At 45.4% G+C, this 23,463-nt stretch overlaps 1 protein-coding gene across 1 annotated transcript in view; it reads right to left on the minus strand.

Moving 5' to 3' along the window:
- Positions 1-11,914: 11,914 nt before the first annotated feature.
- Positions 11,915-23,463, minus strand: part of LOC137534143 (hexokinase-1) — a 128,435-nt gene continuing 116,886 nt past the window's right edge. Inside the window, exons 16-18 of the mRNA XM_068255524.1 lie at positions 18,535-18,690; positions 15,427-15,660; positions 11,915-13,448 (exon numbers count right to left, since the gene is read on the minus strand). Of these exons, the coding sequence (XP_068111625.1) occupies positions 13,304-13,448; positions 15,427-15,660; positions 18,535-18,690 (535 nt within the window). The 3' untranslated portion in view covers positions 11,915-13,303. The remainder of the gene's footprint in view (positions 13,449-15,426; positions 15,661-18,534; positions 18,691-23,463) is intronic.

Raw genomic sequence — 23,463 nt, forward strand, 5'->3', positions numbered from 1 at the left:
ATTGACTGCAGAATCAAGCTGCAAAAATGATCGAGAGGAGAATCGACTGCCAGAAACGAACAGTGTATTCCCAGTATTAGTGTTAGGCATTAGGTGGCTGGTTAGTGTTAGGCATTAGGAGGGAGGGTTAGTGTTAGGCATTAGGAGGGGGTTAGTGTTAGGCATTAGGTGGGGGTTAGTGTTAGGCATTAGGAGGGAGGGTTAGTGTTAGGCATAAGGAGAGAGGGTTAGTGTTAGGCATTAGGAGGGGGTTAGTGTTAGGCATTAGGTGGCTGGTTAGTGTTAGGCATTAGGAGAGAGGGTTAGTGTTAGGCATTAGGAGAGAGGGTTAGTGTTAGGCATTAGGAGGGGGTTAGTGTTAGGCATTAGGAGGGGGTTAGTGTTAGGCATTAGGAGGGGGTTAGTGTTAGGCATTAGGAGGGTGGTTAGTGTTAGGCATAAGGAGAGAGGGTTAGTGTTAAGCATTAGGAGAGAGGGTTAGTGTTAGGCATTAGGAGTGAAGGTTTATTGTTAGGCATTAGGAGGGGGTTAGTGTTAGGCATTAGGAGGGAGGGTTAGTGTTAGGCATAAGGAGAGAGGGTTAGTGTTAGGCATTAGGAGGGGGTTAATGTTAGGCATTAGGAGGGGGGTTAGTGTTAGGCATTAGGAGGGGGTTTGTGTTAGGCATTAGGTGGCTGGTTAGTGTTCGGCATTAGGAGGGGGTTAGTGTTAGGCATTAGGTGGCTGGTTAGTGTTAGGCATTAGGAGGGAGGGTTAGTGTTAGGCATTAGGAGGGAGGTTAGTGTTAGGCATTAGGAGGGGGTTAGTGTTAGGCATTAGGTGGGGGTTAGTGTTAGGCATTAGGAGGGAGGGTTAGTGTTAGGCATAAGGAGAGAGGGTTAGTGTTAGGCATTAGGAGGGGGTTAGTGTTAGGCATTAGGTGGCTGGTTAGTGTTAGGCATTAGGAGAGAGGGTTAGTGTTAGGCATTAGGAGAGAGGGTTAGTGTTAGGCATTAGGAGGGGGTTAGTGTTAGGCATTAGGAGGGGGTTAGTGTTAGGCATTAGGAGGGGGTTAGTGTTAGGCATTAGGAGGGTGGTTAGTGTTAGGCATAAGGAGAGAGGGTTAGTGTTAAGTATTAGGAGAGAGGGTTAGTGTTAGGCATTAGGAGTGAAGGTTTAGTGTTAGGCATTAGGAGGGGGTTAGTGTTAGGCATTAGGAGGGAGGGTTAGTGTTAGGCATAAGGAGAGAGGGTTAGTGTTAGGCATTAGGAGGGGGTTAATGTTAGGCATTAGGAGGGGGGTTAGTGTTAGGCATTAGGAGGGGGTTTGTGTTAGGCATTAGGTGGCTGGTTAGTGTTAGGCATTAGGAGGGGGTTAGTGTTAGGCATTAGGTGGCTGGTTAGTGTTAGGCATTAGGAGGGAGGGTTAGTGTTAGGCATTAGGAGGGAGGTTAGTGTTAGGCATTAGGAGGAGGTTAGTGTTAGGCATTAGGAGGGGGTTAGTGTTAGGCATTAGGAGGGGGTTAGTGTTAGGCATTAGGAGAGAGGGTTAGTGTTAGGCATTAGGTGGCTGGTTAGTGTTAGGCATTAGGAGGGAGGGTTAGTGTTAGGCATAAGGAGAGAGGGTTAGTGTTAGGCACTAGGAGAGAGGGTTAGTGTTAGCCATTAGGAGAGAGGGTTAGTGTTAGGCATTAGGAGGGTGGTTAGTGTTAGGCATTAGGAGGGAGGTTAGTGTTAGGCATTAGGAGGGGGGTTAGTGTTAGGCATTAGGAGGAGGATTAGTGTTAGGCATTAGGAGAGAGGGTTAGTGTTAGGCATTAGGAGGAGGTTAGTGTTAGGCATTAGAAGGAGCGTTAGTGTTAGGCATAAGGAGAGAGGGTTAGTGTTAGGCATTAGGAGGAGGTTAGTGTTAGGCATTAGGAGGGGGTTAGTGTTAGGCATTAGGTGGCTGGTTAGTGTTAGGCATTAGGAGGGAGGTTAGTGTTAGGCATTAGGAGGGGGGTTAGTATTAGGCATTAGGAGGGAGGGTTAGTGTTAGGCATAATGAGAGAGGGTTAGTGTTAGGCATTAGGAGGGGGTTAGTGTTAGGCATTAGGAGGGGGTTAGTGTTAGGCATTAGGAGGGGGTTAGTGTTAGGCATTAGGAGAGAGGATTAGTGTTTGGCATTAGAAGGAACGTTAGTGTTAGGCATAAGGAGAGAGGGTTAGTGTTAAGCATTAGGAGAGAGGGTTAGTGTTAGGCATTAGGAGGGAGGTTTAGTGTTAGGCATTAGGAGGGGGTTAGTGTTAGGCATTAGGAGGGAGGTTAGTGTTAGGCATTAGGAGGGAGGGTTAGTGTTAGGCATTAGGAGGAGGATTAGTGTTAGGCATTAGGAGGGAGGTTAGTGTTAGGCATTAGGAGGGGGGTTAGTGTTAGGCATTAGGAGGGGGTTAGTGTTAGGCATTAGGTGGCTGGTTAGTGTTAGGCATTAGGAGGGAGGGTTAGTGTTAGGCATTAGGAGGGGGTTAGTGTTAGGCATTAGGAGGGGGTTAGTGTTAGGCATTAGGAGGGGGTTAGTGTTAGGCATTAGGAGGGGGTTAGTGTTAGGCATTAGGTGGCTGGTTAGTGTTAGGCATTAGGAGGGAGGGTTAGTGTTAGGCATAAGGAGAGAGGGTTAGTGTTAGGCATTAGGAGGGGGGTTAGTGTTAGGCATTAGGAGGGGGTTAGTGTTAGGCATTAGGTGGCTGGTTAGTGTTAGGCATTAGGAGGGAGGGTTAGTGTTAGGCATAAGGAGAGAGGGTTAGTGTTAGGCATTAGGAGGGGGTTAGTGTTAGGCATTAGGAGGGGGTTAGTGTTAGGCATTAGGAGGGGGTTAGTGTTAGGCATTAGGAGGGGGTTAGTGTTAGGCATTAGGTGGCTGGTTAGTGTTAGGCATTAGGAGGGAGGGTTAGTGTTAGGCATAAGGAGAGAGGGTTAGTGTTAGGCATTAGGAGGGGGTTAGTGTTAGGCATTAGGAGGGAGGGTTAGTGTTAGGCATTAGGAGGGGGTTAGTGTTAGGCATTAGGTGGCTGGTTAGTGTTAGGCATTAGGAGGGAGGGTTAGTGTTAGGCATAAGGAGAGAGGGTTAGTGTTAGGCATTAGGAGGTGGTTAGTGTTAGGCATAAGGAGAGAGGGTTAGTGTTAGGCATTAGGAGGGGGTTAGTGTTAGGCATTAGGTGGCTGGTTAGTGTTAGGCATTAGGAGGGAGGGTTAGTGTTAGGCATAAGGAGAGAGGGTTAGTGTTAGGCATTAGGAGGGGGGTTAGTGTTAGGCATTAGGAGGGGGTTAGTGTTAGGCATTAGGTGGCTGGTTAGTGTTAGGCATTAGGAGGGAGGGTTAGTGTTAGGCATTAGGAGGGGGTTAGTGTTAGGCATTAGGAGGGGGTTAGTGTTAGGCATTAGGTGGCTGGTTAGTGTTAGGCATAAGGAGAGAGGGTTAGTGTTAGGCATTAGGAGGGGGTTAGTGTTAGGCATTAGGTGGCTGGTTAGTGTTAGGCATTAGGAGGGAGGGTTAGTGTTAGGCATAAGGAGAGAGGGTTAGTGTTAGGCATTAGGAGGGGGGTTAGTGTTAGGCATTAGGAGGGGGTTAGTGTTAGGCATTAGGTGGCTGGTTAGTGTTAGGCATTAGGAGGGAGGGTTAGTGTTAGGCATTAGGAGGGGGTTAGTGTTAGGCATTAGGAGGGGGTTAGTGTTAGGCATTAGGTGGCTGGTTAGTGTTAGGCATTAGGAGGGGGTTAGTGTTAAGCATTAGGAGGAGGGGAGTTAGTGTTAGGCATTAGGAGGAGGGTTAGTGTTAGGCATTAGGAGGGGGTTAGTGTTAGGCATTAGGAGGGGGTTAGTGTTAGGCATTAGGTGGCTGGTTAGTGTTAGGCATTAGGAGGGAGGGTTAGTGTTAGGCATTAGGAGGGGGTTAGTGTTAGGCATTAGGAGGGGGTTAGTGTTAGGCATTAGGTGGCTGGTTAGTGTTAGGCATTAGGAGGGGGTTAGTTTTATTAGTGTTAAACTGGAACAGTTTTCTCTTTATTTACTATATAAAATTCAATAAAATCAACATTTGGACAGTGTAATGCATATGTTATGTAAGTAGAGGAAGTATTTATCTACTTATATGTGTGTTATTGTTTTTTCCTGGGATAGTATGGCTGTCCCTGCTGCTTTAAAGAAGCCCCAGCATGTGAGGAGGAGCACCAATATTACCATCACACCAAATGCACCATTCCCTCACCACTAAGGGGCACAAGCTTAAGTTGCCTAGAAATGAAAGGTCCTGCAATCTTTCACTGGTCAGCAGCAGGTGTTGTATCTCTGTGTCATATACAGTATATTACCCCAGTCATTTAGCAGCAGATGTGTTAGTGGTGAATATTATAAAGCTCTAACTGGTCCTTTTTAATGACTTTCCTTACTGCTGTGCATGCTGCAGCGTGTGGATTATTAATTGCATGTGCTGCAGAAATTACACCAGGCATTGAAATAGATCTGTAAGTAGAAATCATCATACCTTTGGAAGAGCCCCCCCCCCATTAAAAATATAAGGCCTGACTGCTGTACAAGCAGCCATATAAGCTGAAATAAATCAGTGTAGACAGTGAATTATGACTGTTAAAGAGAAACTCCGACCAAGGGCTCGATTCACAAAGCGGTGCTAACCCAGTTAGAGACTTTAGGCATGATAACCATTTTTATCATGCCTAAACTCAGTTTAGGCATGATAAGTTTAGGCATGATAAGTTTAGGCATGATAAGTTTAGGTGTGATAAGTTTAGGCATGCTAAGTTTAGATAAGTTTATTACGCGCGCAAAGTCCCGCACGCAAAGCAGCGCCATTAAACTCTATGCAAAGTGCACCAGACTTTGCTAGCGCAAAACTTTTGATCAGCTGTGCACTGCGGTGCTAACCCAGTTGGTGCTTAAACTTATCACGCCTAAAAACTTATCACACCTAAACTTATCATGCCTAAACTTATCACACCTAAACTTATCACACCTAAACTTATCATGCCTAAACAGAGTTTAGGCGTGATAAAGGACTTTTCACCACGGTGCTAACTGTTAGCACCGCTTTGTGAATCAGGCCCCAAGAATTTAACTTTATCCCAATCAGTAGCTGATACCCCCACTTACATGAGAAATCTATTCCTTTTCACAAACAGACCATCAGGGGGCGCTGGATGACTGATATTGTGGTGAAACCCCTCCCACAAGAAGCTTTGAGTACTGTGGTACTCTTGGCAGTTTCCTGTCTGTGAACCTCGTTGCATTGTGGGAAATAGCTGTTTACAGCTCTTTCCAACTGCCATAAAAGCATACAGCAGCTACGTCACCTGCCAACAGTAATAATGTCACCATGTGATAAATGTCAGAATGCGAATCAGGGATTTAAAAGATTTTACAATGGGCAAACACTGACTAAATCATTTATACATAAATATTTTTAAAATGAATCATTTTTTATTACATTATTTTCACTGGAGTTCCTCTTTAAGGTGGCCATACATCTCTCGACTTGGCGGCTGATCGACCATCAGATTTGATCATTATTATTCAATTGGATGAAAATTGGTGCTGCCAAGAGCATACCAGTTCCATGATGCAACTAATTTCGGGCTGAAATTGGTTGCATGCATCGATCGACATGCTGCAAGACCTCGGGGCTGTCGTGGTCGATCAGGTGCAGGGCGGTGATGAGGAATGACATCGGGCTGAGCAACAAATTCAGCAAAACACCCAGCACTGTCCCCCTAGTGTATAAATGTGCCTCCCCGTGTGTGCATTTGTGCATTTATACTTTACTTGTCCAGTTTTGCCCAGCCCACGGTGCCCATCTGTCTTCAGAATCCCCTGCTTTTTTGTTGGCGCTATACACACCATCGGCATATATCGCATAGTATGCGTGTCACTGTCACACACGTGCAACATGCTATATGCCAGCAGACAACACAGGACAGGTAATGTATAAAGCAGTGGTCCTCAAACTAAGGCCCGCGGGCCGAATGCGGCCCCCTGAGGCTTTTTCACCGGCCCCCCACTCACAAAATGTATTACTTATAGATGTGGTCCACTGTATCTTTAAATATTGGTGTCTCACAGATAGAATAGCAGTGCTGGTACCATCAATCCACAGGGAAGCCAGCGAGCAGTCATTCGCTGGCTTCCAATCCAATTCTGCATCAGGTGACACTGCTGTCCAATTGGACGACAGGTTGCTCCCTGAGTATGCTTCATTGTCTGGTGAAAAGAGGTTTTTTTACTATCTGCACATGCTGTATTGGGGGCATAATATCTGCATGTGTCAACAGGTAATAGTTTACACTACCTAGGTTCAATGTAATGTTTTCTACATGATATCATGTATACTCCGGCCCCCCATTACTTTGAAGTATGTTGACCCGGCCCTTGATGGAAAAAATTTTGGGGATCCCTGGTATAAAGGCAATGTACAAAGAGAGTGCAGTTGGCACTACAGCAGGTGAGATAACCTTGTCAGAAGCGATGTGAGTGACAGTGGGTGCAGGGCACTGTTAGCCTTACGGCCATTTTGCACAATCCAGCGCTTCATTAAGAGCCTCCATGGAAGTGCTAGACGGCGCGAAACGGCTGTAAGGCTAACAATGCCCTGCGCCCACATCGCTTCTGACACTGGTATGTTGCTGTTTTGTCACTTTGAAGTGTATTGCCAATTGTGTCTCACTATGCAATAAATGGAGCTTTGCCGTGCCGATCTTCTCCTCTCCTCCTTTCTCTAATGTATAAAAGCACACACCGGGGGGAACATTTATACACTGGGGTGCAGCGGTGAGGCGGCGGACTTGGTACATTCCCGAGAGATTTTGTGCTGAAATCGACCTGCAGTGTTTGAGCAGCCGACAGATCTCTCGTTAATCAGATTCGATTAGAGAGAGATTGTCTGTTGGTTGAATCTGCCCATCAGATAGATGTATAGCTACCTTTAAAGAAGACCTCTGATTAGAGTGACTAGAGTGGACCTGTGTTTACAGAACACTTATAGGTCCTCGTTAATGTGTCACTGCCAAACACTGCGGGGTGGTAAGGAAGCCCTGTTTATATTAAAAAATACAGACTTGCCTGTCAAAATGGATCTTTACTACAGGCATTTTCTTGCTGCCACAGCTGCAGAAGCTGCTTTCCATCCAGGATGTGTGCCGCCAATTGCTCTGCTCTCCTACTGACACCACAGCCTGCTCACTCAACTGACACGACAGAACTGGTGCTGAGGGCAGGTGTGGAAGTGTTAAAACAGCCTGGCATTTGTCCCTTACACGCACTCACTATGCTGTCGTCAAGTGCATTACCTGGTATACACAGGGAATAGGGGGACCGAGGATCCACCCACTTGCAAGTAGGTCCAGGGAGACGCTATTTAGGGACAAACAGACTTCTAAGATGCTCTCCTACTGCCCGTAATTTTTTTTTTTCCACTTCAAAGAGGACCACGGTCACGCAGCCGCAGTTCTATTCGTCTAGTTAGACGAATAATGACACTGGTGCCGGCGGCGGGGAACGGATCATCGGAGGAGGATGGCCTGTGACATTACAGCTCCAGGGGGCCGATAGAAGTCCCAGGTAAGTGGCAGTTTTTGTTTTTTAAAACATGCAAGAGCTTTAAGAAAAAATGCCGCAGTGGTTTTGCCAGGAAAGAGGTAGAGTTTCAAAAGTGGAATGAATGCTACACTTGTTGTGGGTGTGAAGGTCATGATGTCCACATGACTCTTTTGAGATAGTATTTCAGGATGTGAGGATGACCAAGGTGAGCAAAGTTTTGCTGGGGGCACCATACTTCGTAGGTACACCCAACTCAGTCCACTCCATATTACTGTATGTTCATATAACCAGGCAGTGTGCTGTTCTGCAAAACAAGTCGATCTCACTTATTATAATCAAGGATGAGTGGGGACAGTACTTCCCACATACGATCTCGGTGGTAGCTTGATTGAGCAACCCAATTTTGTGAGTACTGGTTCTGTAGGGTCAGCTGGATATTGTACTGGTGAAGCTGTTGCCTTTGATGTGGGATTTGAGCCCTTTGACAAGGGTTTGAATCCAGTCTCAAGCCAGTATGTAAAGCAGTAAGGAGTCAAGGCTCCCTAATGATCCTGGTTGCCTAGGTGGCTGCAGCTCTGGTGCTTGAAGTACACCAGGAGAAAAGCTCAATATAATGTTCTGTGTCTTGTTCTCACCTACAGTATAATGATGCTAGATTGTGTTCCTGGTGTTATTGTTGCTTTTATCAATAACTAATGGGTAAGGTAACAGTAAATTGCTAGACCAGTGAGGTACAGGAGTCCCAGAGGTGTGTGAAGAGACAAGGTGGATCAACACAGCAGCCACTTTGTGCCTGGTGACTCTTGCTTTTGTTGTGCTGGGACTCATTCACTTCCATAGATTACTGTATTTTTTGGACTATAAGACTCACTTTTTCTCCCCCAAAGAAGGGGGGAAAAAGTCACTGCATCTTCTAATTCAAATGCAGGGAGTTCCTGACTTGTGAATGGCTGCCAATACTAACCTCCAACCTGCCGCAATGTCGGGGACTCCCTGTACTGTGCCCATGCAGAGGAGGACATGGGGACAAACGGAGGACTAAGGGGCATAGAGGCTGACAGAAGGGGAACACAAAGGGTAATAGAGGACACAAGGAAGACAGAGGCGGACACATACGGGACACAGGAGGACAGAAGGGGGACAGAGGCAGATACATGGGAGACACGGGGTACAAGGGAGCATCAGGTACAAAGGGGGCATAATCCACAAGATGCCCCTTCACCATGGATGCACCAGGTTTAGTTTATATTTTTCCCCTGGTTTTTGTCCTCTAAAGCTGGGTGTTTCTTATGGTCAGGAGCGTCTTATAGTCCGAAAAATACAGTTCCTGTTTACCATTATGCAACACATTAGCAGTGGGTCCTCCTTGAGTAAAGATCTTGTTGCTGGATGTGCCTAGGGTAACAAAATGTTTGCAGGAACCTTTGAAGCTTGTGCATCCCAGTATGTATAACTTTATGGCATTTGGATGGTTTTAAACTCTATCTTTTGAGGCAAGAGTGGTGGTCTCTGTTTTCTAATTCTCTGTCTAAAGAGAAACTCTAGGTGCCATTGTCAAAATGCACGGCAGAACAGATACATAAACATGTAGACGTGTTTGATAGACCCTACATCGGATCCACTGTGACCGCAGACATTGCTAGTCCAGGGTAGTGTGGACCCAGCCTTAGCTGGAGAGTGTGCAGCTCAGCATTAGCACAACTGTAAGGTCCTTTTGGACAGGGCTACCCTCCTGAATGTGTAACACTAGTGCTGGTTATTGACTTGCCCTTCTGCTATGTACCTTCTACCAGCTATATTGTAAGTCTATTGTAAGTCTACGGGCAGCACGGTGGCGTAGTGGTTAGCTCTCTCGCCTTGCAGCGCTGGGTCCCTGGTTCGAATCCCAGCCAGGGCACTATCTGCAAAGAGTTTGTATGTTCTCTCCGTGTCTGCGTGGGTTTCCTCCGGGCACTCCGGTTTCCTCCCACATTCCAAAAACATATGGATAAGTTAATTGGCTCCCCCTAAAATTGGCCCTAGACTACAGTACTTACACTACATAATATAGATATATGGCAATGGTAGGGATTAGATTGTGAGCTCCTTTGAGGGACAGTTAGTGACAAGATATATATATATACACTGTACAGCGCTGCGTAATATGTCGGCGCTATATAAATACTAAATAATAATAATAATAATAATGCAGTATCTTTACGGCCCTTGTTTGTATTGTGGAGTTGCCTCTCTACTTAGTATGCCCCATTGTAGTAGCAGTAACCTGAAGGAGGGTTGACCGATTCTATATGACTTGAAAGAAATGTATTCTTCTTTGCAATACATTATCCACAGATGACTATTTTGGGGATGCACAGATCCCCTTTATCATCGGCATCTGTGCATTCACAGATGTATTACAAATAATAATACGTTTCTTTCATATCATATAGTGTGCGGATCATACTTCAAGTTACTGCTTCAAGCTTCCAAGACAAGGGCTGCACATACATACATACATACATATACCCCTGATCTTTGGTGGACCCATTGTAATTACACTGATTGGCCCAAAAAAAATAGAGCCACACCCCTAATAATGAGTTGGTCCACCTTTAGGTCTGATCACAGCTGATATTCTTCTTGGAATGGACTCAACAGGATGCCAATACTGTTGCTGAGGAATGTTGGCCCGTGCTGACATAATGGCAGCTCTAAGTTGGATCAGATTGGATGGTGGCGTTTCTAAGCTTTGAAGTGATCTTACAATTTTGCTTCTCAAATGCTCAATAGGATTGAGATCAAAGGACTGAGCTGGCCATGGAAGCAGGGTAAACTTTGACTGATGTTCCTCAAACCAATCCAAGACCGATCGTGCACAGTGGCAAGGGTCCACAACAGGTGTCTTTTCATACTGTTCTGTGATAAAAGGCACTCTTGATGTTCTTCTGCTGCTAAAGCCCATCCTTTGCAAAGTCCATCTTGTTGTACGTTGGGAGTGTCTTTAATTCTTGGCCACTCAGTGTAATATGGAATATGCTGACACTTTATTGTGATTTTTATGAAGAGGACACTTCTTTGGGTCTAAAGCCTGCCATACCCAGGGAGAGTTTCTCACGACATGTCCAAAAGAAAGATCTGTTACTGCCACACAATGCACATTGATTTTTAGATTTCATCATGAAATAAATCTATTAAAAATCAATGGCTGCCAGGGCTCCCAAAGCCGGTGATTGGCCCTTTAGCTCTTCCCCTAGATATACTGCTCCCCCTGCGGGGTAAAATTGTAACAGAGCGCACTAACCCTCCCCTGACCAGCAGCAAGCTCCTTTCTGTTTCCGTCATCTCCTGATGCTCATACCCAGTGACATGGCAGTGTTATTACGGCAGTACGTATGTGCCTCCAAAAGGCAGTGCAGCGAGAGAGCAGTATAACTGGGAGGATTTGGGGGGCTGTGTTCTGTCACCAGCTCTAGGCCACCACTGGCATAGATATCACCATCCCCTTTTGACCACAGACAAAAACCGTCCTGTCCAATCTGTAACATTGATCAATTTTTTTCTCAAGATTGACTGAAATTACGATCGTGCAGCATGTTGGTATATCGCTTTTCATAAAAGCTGAGGGCAGGACTGGAGGGTGCGTTCTGTCGCTAGCTCTAGGCCACCACCATAGACACCACCCAGCCCCTTCTGATCACAGAAAAAACTGTTCTGTTCAATCTTTAACGTCGATCGTGTTTGTCTAAAAAAAACAAAATTACGATTGGGCAGTATGTTGGTGCATAGATCTTTGCCAAATTTGATCACAGTGATCAAACTTGCTGGGGAATATCACACAAAGATCAGGATAAATATACAGTCTAGGTGTAGTAATAACTCAAGCACACTAATGACATTTAACGTGTGCTCAGGAATCAAGCTACACTCCAGCAGAAGTGCCAGATCCCCCGCCGAACCGAGGCAGGGGCAACAGCACAATACTGCCAGACTTCTGTGGTGGCGGAAGTCATGTAAATCAATGGGCAACACATACCTTTTAAAAAGGTTGGTAGCGGCGTTGAGGCGTGCATGCGCGGAGCGGCGGGAATACTATGGGAATCCCAGTGACGTACTTCCTGTCCAGCAGGGAGTACCTCACTGGGCGGCGAGGAGCGTGCGGTAGGTCTGCGCTATGCATTGTGGGATACAGCAAGGGCATCGCATTTCCACCGCAACTCAAATATTAGATGTAAATCGGACCTCAGAGATCCATTATGCAATACATAAACAAGATCAATTGTTTTGCAACATCTGAACGTTAATATAGTTGTGACATTGCTGTGAGCGCCACCTCTGGTGATTTGATAAACAAGACCAACACACAGGACCAAGAGACACATGTTGGAAAAGTTTAATAAGTTGATAAATAACAATAGTGACTCTAGTGAGGCATAATATGGTTTTCTGGCCTAAACTCAATCTGTCAGGCGTTTGTTTTTCATACAGACATTAAAAACAAAAATAATTCACACCTATCTCAACACATCCAATCACAGTGCAACAAAAAATATTCATATAAAAGTGTACGACCTCTCAGGGGGGTAATGAAGCGTAGCAGCTAAAAAGAAGACTGGCCCCCAACAGACAAATGTAGGTTGATACTTGCCTGACATTGAGAACAAAACATACATGTGGAATCGAGGCATATTACTTGCAACACAACACTATTTGTACAAGCAATGAGAAATGCCCCAGACACCAGAATGACCATCTGTGTACTGTGTTCTACCCAGAATTCTCTGTTCCTAAGCTGATACTGCCCCTTGTGTCCACTAGCCAGCACTACATCTAACTGCAACAAGCTTCCAATGGTAGTATGCCGTATTTATGTACTATGCAGACTTTCTTTTACTACATGTCTCATGGAACAGAGGCATCACTAAGGTTGGTGTCACCCAGTGCGGAAACTCATGGTGTCACCCCCTCTTACGTCATGAACCTCCAACCTCACCAGGTAGTATTATTTTGCTTGTTATTGGGCAGTGATGGCTAACCTTGGCACTCACTGTGACACAACTACAAATCCCATCATGCCTCTGCCTCTCCGAGTTATGCTTAGAGCTGTCAGAGTATTGCAATGCCTCATGGGACTTGTAGTTCCACCATAGCAGGAATGCCAAGGTTAGCCATCACTGTTATAGGGGGATGTTATAGATAATCACCTTGTGACCCTGGTGGCCTCTGAACTATGTTATCAGTTCAACATGGAGCAGCCAGAAGGGAGAAGAGCAGGAGGGGGAAAGTACATCAGGCACTAGCCTGGTCTGTATTTACATAGCCTGCTCCACTCTCCCTTAGCCTGGAGCTTGGTGCCACCCCCTCTGCTGGTGACACCTGGTGCGGTCCGCACCTAACGCACCTCTCTAGTGACGCCACTGTCATGGAAACCAGTTTTAGACCAGTGAAATCATGGAAAAGCTGATGGAATCAAACAACATTTGTACAGATGTCGCCAAAACGCATAAATAATAGTATAAAATAGCAGAATAAATTATGAACAGATTTCGATGGCGTAGAATCGGTGGTATCCGATGACGACTGATGGGGGATGGAGTCCAGTAACGGCCAGTGCTGCAGATAATACTCATTCCTATGGTGGTCTTCTACCTCCCCGTGGTCACATTCCTAAGGACAGTGCAGCTGGACACATCCAGCCTCCATACAGTTACTGCTTGAAATGAAAGTACTGAGAATGCAGGAAACACAAGCAAGGTGATCTGATGGTTAATTCTGCTGAGCGTCACGCAGCCGACATCCCACCGCAGTGATGAGGGCCGCCCCTTTGCCGCTGCCGTCCTCCGATAGTAGGAAGGATACATTGCATTTGGGAGCAAGAGCCGCCACTGTCTGGTGCATGATTCTGGAGAAGCTGCAAGAGGAAATTACTGCATGTAAGAAAGCAGAACACAGAGGAAGCTCAGTTCAAACGTCTGCCAGACTTAAAGGGGCACTATGGTGAAAAATTGTAAAATGTAAAATATGTGCAAACAGACAAATAAGAAGTATGTTTTTTCCAGAGTAAAATGAGCCATAAATTACTTTTCTCCTATAATTCTGTCACTTACAGTAGGTAGTAGAAATCTGACAGAAGTGACAGGCTTTGGACTAGTCCATCTCTTCATAGGGGATTCTCAGCAAGGCTTTTATCCTTTATAAAGATATTCCCTAAAAAGGATTTAAACAATGATGCTGGCCAGCTTCCCTGCTCACTACACAGTTTTTGGGCAGTTGGACGGAGCAACTGCCATTCACTACGGTAAGTGCTTTTGAAAATAAATAAATCCCTGAGAATCCCCCATGAAGAGATGGACTAGTTTAAAACCTGTCGGTTCTGTCAGATTTCTACTACTTACTGTAAGTGACAGCAACATAGGAGAAAAGTAATTTATGGCTAATTTTACTCTGGAAAAAACGTACTTCTTATTTGTCTGTTTGCACATATTTTAAATTTTACAAATTTTCACCATAGTGCCCCGTTAATTAGAAGTATGAGATCTCAAATTAGCAGCACACACTATATTGGGGAAAGAACCACAGGACATCACCTGTAGCACTCCTCTTAGCCCAGATGCAATTCACTTTTTCTCCTGGGTTTTCTCTTGGGTGATATTTTACATCTTCTATTTAAAATAACTTTTCAACACTTTGTAACTGAAAAAGTATAAAAAAGTAGGTGAGAAAGTACTGTCAAAATGATTTTGAGTATTTTCTTGCTTGCTGGTGGTTTGAAGGGCATTTTATTAAAAATTTTGTTAATATCACCTAGGAGAAAACTTAGGAGAAAAAGTGAATTGCATATGGGCCCCTGTGTCCAGTCACAAGAGCAATTAAAGATTAAGTGTAACCAAGGATTTAACTTGATCCCAATCAGTAGCTGATACTCCCTTTCCCACGAGAAATCTTTACCTTTTCTCGACTAGATCTTCAGAGAGATCTGTATGGCTGAAACCCCTCCCACAGTGTGATGTCATGACCATGGTCCTGACAGTTTCTGTCTGTGAACCTTGTTGCATTGTGGGAAATAACAGCTGTTTCCAACTGCCAAGCAACCAGTCTCTCCCTCTGTGTATATGTATATCTATTATTATTATTTATTATTATTATTTAGTATTTATATAGCGCCGACATGTTACGCAGCGCTGTACAGTGTATATATATATATATATATATATATATATATATATATATATATATATATATATATATATATATATATATTGTCTTGTCACTAACTGTCCCTCAAAGGAGCTCACAATCTAATCCCTACAATTGCCATATGTCTATATTATGTAGTGTAAGTACTGTAGTCTAGGGCCAATTTTTTAGGGGGAGCCAATTAACTTATCCGTATGTTTTTGGCATGTGGGAGGAAACCGGAGTGCCCGGAGGAAACCCACACAGACACGGAGAGAACATACAAACTCTTTGCAGATAGTGCCCTGGCTGGGATTCGAACCAGGGACCCATTGCTGCAAGGCGAGAGAGCTAACCACTACGCCACCGTGCTGCCCACTACGCCACCGTGCTGCCCATCTATAAAAAACAAGTTCCTCCTTAACTGCTTGCCAACCTGGAGAGGTGAGCGTGATGGTGGCGGAAGAGGAATGAGCCCTGAGGGGCCGGCACCCAGAGGCTGGGGCCTCTTCAGCCTATGCCTCGGTGCGGCGTTGCCTTAGACTATAACAGGATCATAAGACAATGACTGACTATGGTAGAGATTAGATTGTGAGCCCCTCCCCTCTGAGGGACAGTTAGTGACAAGACAATACTCTCTGTACAGCGCTGCGGAAGATTTCAGTGCTACATAAACAGACAATATTCACAGTGGTAAGATTGCCTTCACTTACTGTGGATGCAGCTTATATAGTGTTCCATCCACTCCAACCGTCACTTCCAGATGATCCAGGCCCCTGTTTTCCCTTATCTTATCCACAACAGCTGCCATTCCAGCGCCACACAGCTGCGCCGCCCTTCTGGAGACGGCACCACACACCTCCTTCACGATGATACTGTCATCACAGGTGCTGTTCAGACCGAGCTGCTGGAGAATGGACCGCACTTGCAGGAGAGCGAGTCTGTCACTGGAGAGAGGGAAACATGCTGGCTGGTCATCGCTGGTCTATTTGTAATGCTTATTTATATGCAACATCCACTCTGAACATGAAGGACGAACAGCTCACATTCTAGACACAAAAGCTACTATTAAAGTGGACCTGAACTCTTGCACAGGACAGAAGGAAAACATAGAAATGCGCCATGTAATTCGAGTTTAGCCTGTCTAATTCCCCCTTATCTGTGTCTAATTGCAAGTTGTACTTCCATCTTTCCCCGTGTCAGCTGACTGCCATGGCAGATAAGCTCATTTGAAAGCACAGGATGTTAAAGGGACTCTGATCACCTCTAGGGCTTGATTCACAAAGCGGTGCTAACTGTTAGCGTGCCTGTGAAAACCCCCTTAGCACGTCTAAACGAGCTTTTCGCGCATAAAACTTTATGCGCGTAAAACTTTACGCGTGCACTGCGCAGGGCGCTCCGCGCGAAGTGCCCATTAAAGCCTATGGGACTTAGCGCGCATAAAACTTTGCGCGCACGCAAAGTTAGCGCGCGATCTGATTGAGAAATCCGGTGCTAACCTACTTAGCACCCTGGTTAGCACGTCTAAAGACTTTAGACATGCTAAGTAGGTTAGCACCGCTTTGTGAATCAAGCCCCTAATGGGCATGCCTTTAAGACAGACGACTTCTAACAAAGTCATGCTATGACCCCTCTGGAGGAGCCCCTTGCAATGGCCATGCGTGTCACTTCCTCTTCCTGCTTCATTCAGTGATGTACTTCTCTAACAGAGAAGACAGGGGTGACCCGGAAGTTATAACATAGCCAAGAGGGCAGCCACCATTTTTAAATTGAAATCAAACGAAAACTATTTGGTGTAGAACTGTGATTCAGGCATCAAATGAAAAAGGAGAGCACAAGCTACAGAAAGGTTTGCATCTTTAAGTACTTTGCAGTACTGGTCAGAGTCTTAAAGGCAATGCCCATAAGAGGTGCTCGGAGTCCCTTTAACAATATGTCTGCTTCCATGAAAGCAGGAAGTAGACACACTGCAGATTTATTGCAGGATTTGTATCAGCTGTACCAAAGAAATGTTTTTTTTTAAAGGCTATCATGCTATTGCTTATCTTTTAGAGCCAAGAGGAAGTTCTGAGTTCAGGTTCGCTTTAGATAAACCTGAAGGGACTCCAGGCAACAGAAATACAGCATGAGGATAGCGGCCCACTGCATTGCTTTCAGTAGCATTCTGGGATTGCAGATGATCGCAGGCGTGCCCATAAAGCGCTATGTCACTGAAAGTGCATGCAGGTGAACCCACTGGAGAAATGGCCATTCGAGGCAAATTGGGCATTTTTGGAGCAATTGCGCTCCAGTGCGAAGTGTAGGAGTGCTGCAAAATCGCTTTTGAATCGCAGTTAGTGAGTGATTTTGCAGCGATTTTGAGTCGAACAGTTTAATCTACCTGCCGGATCTTTCCGCTTCCATGTGCACCAGCTTCCGTAGCCTTGCCCACTTTGCAGAAATGGTCATTGCTTCTCTATTTAGAGATATAGAGACGAGGTCATGACCTTTTATACAAGGTGACAATTTACAAACGTCCAGTAAAGTTGCAGGGAGCCTAAGGCAATTTTATGAGTACATGGCGTCTCGGCACCAGGCAGTTTGGCGCAGGGGGCGCCAAATGACAGCTTTCCCTGCTGCTGCTAAACTCGGGGGTTAAATACTATTCCCCTTCCAAGTTGTCGCAACTCAGAGGGAGATGTAGCTTGAAGAAAAGGAAACCGAGAGCCCGATATGGTGTAGTATGTGAGTGTAGTGGTATCAGATGCAAAAGGACATGATGATTATACTCCCAAAGATGGGTAGCCACCAAGGCAAACACTGGATAAGCAGGCTGGGAGAATTATAACCTGACCTGCTCAGGTTTAAGAAGTCGCTCTCTGTAGACAGGTGAAAATGGGGATAACCCCTCCACCGAGGGTGGACTAGATAATTTTGTAATACGATAACAGAGACGCCAGATAGAATAAAATTAATTAAAATCGCTAAAAAGGGGGAAGTGGGTGGACTCAACTCCCTTCTGGAAAAAATGGCCGGACAACGGGCAGGTTACTAACAGTTTAAAGTAACATTTATTATAAGCTCTTATAATAAATGTTACTTTAAACTGTATGTAACCTGCCCGTTGTCCATTTTTTCCAGAAGGGAGTTGAGTCCACCCACTTCCCCCTTTTTAGCGATTTTAATTAATTTTATTCTATCTGGCGCCTCTGTTATCGTATTACAGAGGGAGATGTAATTCGGGGTCTGGCAGCCGCTGGAGCACAGTATTACCGATACGTGGGGTGCGCAGCATAGCATCGCTGCTATGACGGCGTCCAGCTTCACAATTTTACAGTTAATCATGCTTCCCCGCAACACCTAAGTAACACGAACATTGTTAGCAGGGGCGTAACTAGAAATCACGGGGGCCCGAGCAAAACATTGATGAGGCACCCCCAATGTTCTCACCCTTACCATAACTCCTGTTGACCCTCACAGCCTGGGGGTCCATCTAGTAAGGGTCATAAAACAAGTGTGGACGTCGTAACCTTCACACCCATAACAAGTGTAGCCACAAAAACACCTGATCTGAAGGATGGACCCCTTTATTGGAGGGAGTGAAGTAGTAGTAGGGGACCCCCTTACAGCTCTGGCCCCCCTTGCGGTTGTAGGGCCTGCTCCCCTGTAGTTAAACCCCTGATTGTTATAATGTGCCACCTATATGATATGCAGGAAGAAGGAGGCCACCTGCAGTCCTGTGTAGGCTCCACTCTACCTGCAGCCCAGCTCACTCACTCTATGCCATGATCTATGTTATGCTAGTACTGCACAGCAGATGCTTACATATGATCACTGCTTACCTCTCAATCTGTGAAAGGAATTTGGTTTCAAAGATGCTCCGTGTTTTCAGCGCCTCTGAGATCTGTCCTCGGAACAGGAATCCTCTTTTGGTAAAGTCGATTAAAATGTTGCGTACAATTTCTCCTAAATACATTCCACTGATCATCTTCTCATACCTGAAATCACAAGAACATACATTTGATTTAATCATTATATTGAATTGGAAGAGAATCGGTGCCGCAGAATGGCCGTCCGACCTTTTCAATTGATTTCTGGCCAATATCTGTCGAAAGGATAGGACATGCAGGAAAATTTTGGTTGTAAGGGCTCGATTGGGTGCACGGCTACAACAGTGTTCAATATGTCATCCCCCTCCCCGAGTGCAGTGTTAGTCTTGCCTACCTGCAGGTACGACTCCTGGCCTCTTCCAGTCTCCGCTGTCACTACAAGCACTGGTATCACATGACACTGGTGCATGTGTGACGTCACATGTGCTGAGCCACGTGGTAGGTGATACCGAACACTGGAGGAGTCCAGGAACAGATGAGAGTTTAACCATTCCTGCCTCCCAGTCGTGAGCTTCATGTCTGCGACAGGTACTGCTGTAGCTGTAGGGATGTAAGGCTCACGTCTGTGCAGTCTGCCTGAGCTGTGCCCACGATGGTGCCAGCATCAGGGGGGATTCATGTGTAACTGAAAATGTGATATATTTCTTGAAATGCCCCTGTGGGGTTGGATATGTAGGACAGACTTCTAGAGCTGTTCGTGTAAGACTTAATGAACACCGTAGTAATATTAGAATGTACAAGAAATATGCTAATAATCCTGATAAAAAAATTGACTCCCCTGTAGGGAAACACTACTACGAGTGTGGACATAATGTCAGTGATTTGCGCTGGTGTGTCCTGGAAAAAGTTTACACGAATGAAGGTGATAACGGTGAAATTACGCTACTAAGAAGGGAAAGCAGATGGATGGATAAGTTAAGTACGCTTACACCAAATGGACTTAATGAGGCCTTTAGCCTCAAATGCTTTCTGTGACACTGTCTCTTTAATTGCTAATGTCTCTCTGAACTTACTAAGTGTGTGCCCGCCCTTGATGGGTGTGTTTTAATGTTTATATAGGTGAGTGATTTTTGTATTTGGTAACACTTGATAAAGGCCGTTGGGCCGAAACGTCGTGCTGTTTGCTACTATGGTGCTAATAAAGCCAAAGCTATAATTGCAGAATCCAGGTTGAGACCCAGTTACTTCCTTTCTTCGTGTGTTGGCTTCCCTCACCCTTGATGGATCAGGGTGCTACTGGTCGACTCCCTGGTACATAAAAATCGTGGTTGAGCCCGAGGACATAGCTTTTTCTTCAGGGGGGATTGGTGCCAGGGGACAGAAGTCCCATGAGCCAATCCGTGCATGTCCGTCAAGAATGATCACTGTTGTTGTTCAAAAACAGTGATCATCCTCAATTGGTGCCACCGCGCTGCCTCCCGCTTGCTCGTTTCTGCTGCTCCCGCCGCTGATCGTTAGATTAATGAATGGGAACTTTGTTTCCATTCATTCATCTCCCCTCTAGGCCACCGTGATCGCAGGCATGAATGAGTTGCCGCCGTCACTTCCGAAGTAACACTGTAACGCATTTCTTCCTATTAAGCGTACTTATTGTGTGCTTAAAGAGACACTGAAGCTAGAATAAATCTCGCTTCAGTGATTATATTCAGCAGGGGCATGTGTGCCCCTGCTAAAACGCCGCTATCCCGCGGCTGAACGGGGGTCCCTTCACCCCCAAATCCCCCCCTGCAAAATCAACGACCAAATTGGTCGTAGATTTTGCTGCTCTTGAGGCAGGGCTAACGGCTGCAGCGCTATTAGCGGCGCATTGCCGCCTCTCCCCCACCCCTCTCAGCGAAGGAAGACTGAGAGGGGCGGGGGAGAGGCGGAGATACGCGCTGACAGACGCGCGTGAGGCTGGGCTGCGGCCATTAGCCCTGCCTGAATGCGGAAGCGCTGCCCGGGGCTCCACAAGGGGATTGGGGAGGTAAGGGACCCCCGTTTAGTCGCGGGATAGCGGCGTTTTAGCAGGGGCACACATGCCCCTGCTGAATATAGGCACTGAAGCGAGATTTATTCTCGCTTCAGTGTCTCTTTAAAGGAAGTAATGCGCGAGGACATCTTGTGGCCAAATAGTAAAATTACACCTACATACATTAGGGACTAAAAATGTTTTACTTTGTATGTCAAGAGGGTATATTATTATTAAATTATTTGCATATTATTAGTGATGGATGTAAAACTGAAAAAATACACCTTTATTTCCAAACAAAATATTGTCACTATGCATTGTACTAGGAATATAATTTAAACGTTGCAATAACTCGGACAAATGGGCAAATAAAATTTGTGACTTTTATCCAAAGTAGAACGTTTTATTTTAAAACTATAATGGACGAAAACTGGGAAATATTTTTTTTTTTCCATTTTTTTTCTTATTATTCCCATTAAACTGCATTTAGAATAAAATTATTCTTAGCAAAAAGTACCACCCAAAGAAAGCCTAATTGGTGGCAGAAAAAAAAACAAGGTATAGATCATTTTGTTGTGATAAGTAGTGATAAAGTTATTGGGGACTGAAAGGCAGGAGCACTGAAATGTGAAAATTCCTCTCGACAACCCGCGGGCTGAAACGGTTAAAGCACTGAGTAGGGGGTCACTAAGGGAAAGGGGGAGGCTATCAGGCAGCAGCAGGACCATCTGCAATACATTCCATGCTGAAATATTAGACTAGACAGTGTGTGAGAAGCAGGGCTGTGGAGTCGGTCCGAAAATCCACCGACTCCGACTCCGACTCCTCCGTTTAGGATTCCACCGACTCCACGACTCAGACTCCTAATTTGCATATTACAATTTTGTTGATTAAAAGTATGTAACATGAAATTCGTCTCTTAACTGCCAACGCTTAGGAATTTTACAAGACAACTGAAGTGAGAAGGATATGTAGACTACTATATTTATTCCCTTTAGACTAAAACTAGTCCTTGGTAAGAGTACTTGTAAAAGGTACAAACCGGAACAAAGAACATCTATCAGGCCCTAGGCAATGTAAGTGTGGGTACATGTAAGAATGATGTGCAGGTACTCTGCAGGGGAATGAGGAGATTCTTCCTCTATTACACATTCTTCATGCACAATCTGAACAAGGTTTATGGGTGACAGACAACACCTCTGTGTTCAATGTGCACAGCATTCTCAGTGGATTCCCTGCAGCTCTGTGGGGAGTGCATATGTAGAGTATAGTACTACTGTGTAACAAAGTAAACCTGAGACAGATGAAATTTAAGTTTTATACATACCTGGGGCTTCCTCCAGCCGCCTTCAGGATAATCAGTCCCTCGTTGTCCTCCTCCACCACCTGGATCTTCTGCTATGAGTCCAGGTACTTGAGCCAGTCGGGCGTAGTGCGCATGCACACACTCCGCCGCCAGAAGCATACTACACCTGTGCAGCACTATTGCGCAGGTGCAGAATGTTCCTGGCTGTGGGAGCGGCAGCACTGACTGGCTGAATTACCAGGACTCATAGCAGAAGATCCGGGTGGTGGAGGACAGCGAGGGACTGATTAGCCTGAAGGGGGCTGGAGGAAGCCCCAGGTATGTATAAAACTTTACTTTTCATCCATCTCAGGTACCCTTTAATTTGAAGTCACCAAACCAAATTTTAACAACATATCAAATTATTTGATTTCATCAGCAAAGGGAGTGCATACATTTGCATAAATCAGCATCAATGCAGAATTATTTCCATCTCGTTGACCATCTCTATTAGTGACACAGCTACACATCAGGCTTTATTCTTACAGCATAGAGGTTATTTAGTATATATAAGAGATTCCTGTGTACACATCATATATACAGTCACAATCAGATGTGTATATCTGACCTTAAAAATACGGGGACTGCTTTATTGAAGCAGCACAAGTAACTAATTTTGATTGATTTATTTCATTTTTGTGGACTAAGCACAGCTATTACTGTATATATACATTATTTTTAATGACTATTATCTGAGAAATAGAACATTTTATCATATTTTCTATTTTAATTACAGTTACAAATTCATTAGGAGTCGGAGTCGGTGCATTTTTTCCCGACTCCGACTCCAGGCACCCAAAATTGCCCGACTCCACGACTCCGACTCCACGACTCCGACTCCACAGCCCTGGTGAGAAGGCAATAGATCCCTCTCTGATCAGATTCAGTCCGAGAGGGATCTGTCTAGTGGTTGACCTGGCCATACATCAAGTAATGTATGGCCAGCTCTTTAGAGTGTACTACTGTGCCTACACAGAATTTACCTTGGACTAGCCATACACATTAGATAATGGTTGGACACCACTTGGGGGGGAGGGGCAGCAGGCAGAGGCACTAGGGCAATTTCCAATAGATTTCATGCTGAAATCTGTTTGAAATCTTTCTGCAGTGTGTGTAAAGGCTAGAGATCCCTCTCCAATCAGATTCGATCAGTGAGGGAATAATCTGATGGTTGATCTGGTGGCAGATCAATAGGTGTATGGCCACTGTGCTTATCTCTACCTTGTCAGGTTAAGGCTCGTACGCACGTCTGACTGAAGCCAACGACGGGTCCGTCGGCACCTCCCGCTGGGCGGGTTTTAAGCAGAAAGTACAGCGTGTGTACAGTCTGTCGGCGGACTGATAAGGCTGGTGGGTCCGCCCGGCTGATCGTTCAGAAACAGCCTCATCAGTCCGCCGACAGACTGTACACACGCTGTACTGTCTGCTGAAAACCCGTCCAGCGGGAGGTGTCGACGGACCCGTCGTTGGCTTCAGTCAGACGTGTGTACGAGTCTTAAGAACAGGAAGAATGCAGCCAATGGTTTTCAACTCAGCTTATCTCTTCCATCCTTTCATCTGCTAGTGGTGCCTACATGATACTCCG

The sequence above is a fragment of the Hyperolius riggenbachi genome, chromosome 10, assembly GCF_040937935.1.
Source record: "Hyperolius riggenbachi isolate aHypRig1 chromosome 10, aHypRig1.pri, whole genome shotgun sequence".
NCBI lineage: Eukaryota > Metazoa > Chordata > Amphibia > Anura > Hyperoliidae > Hyperolius > Hyperolius riggenbachi.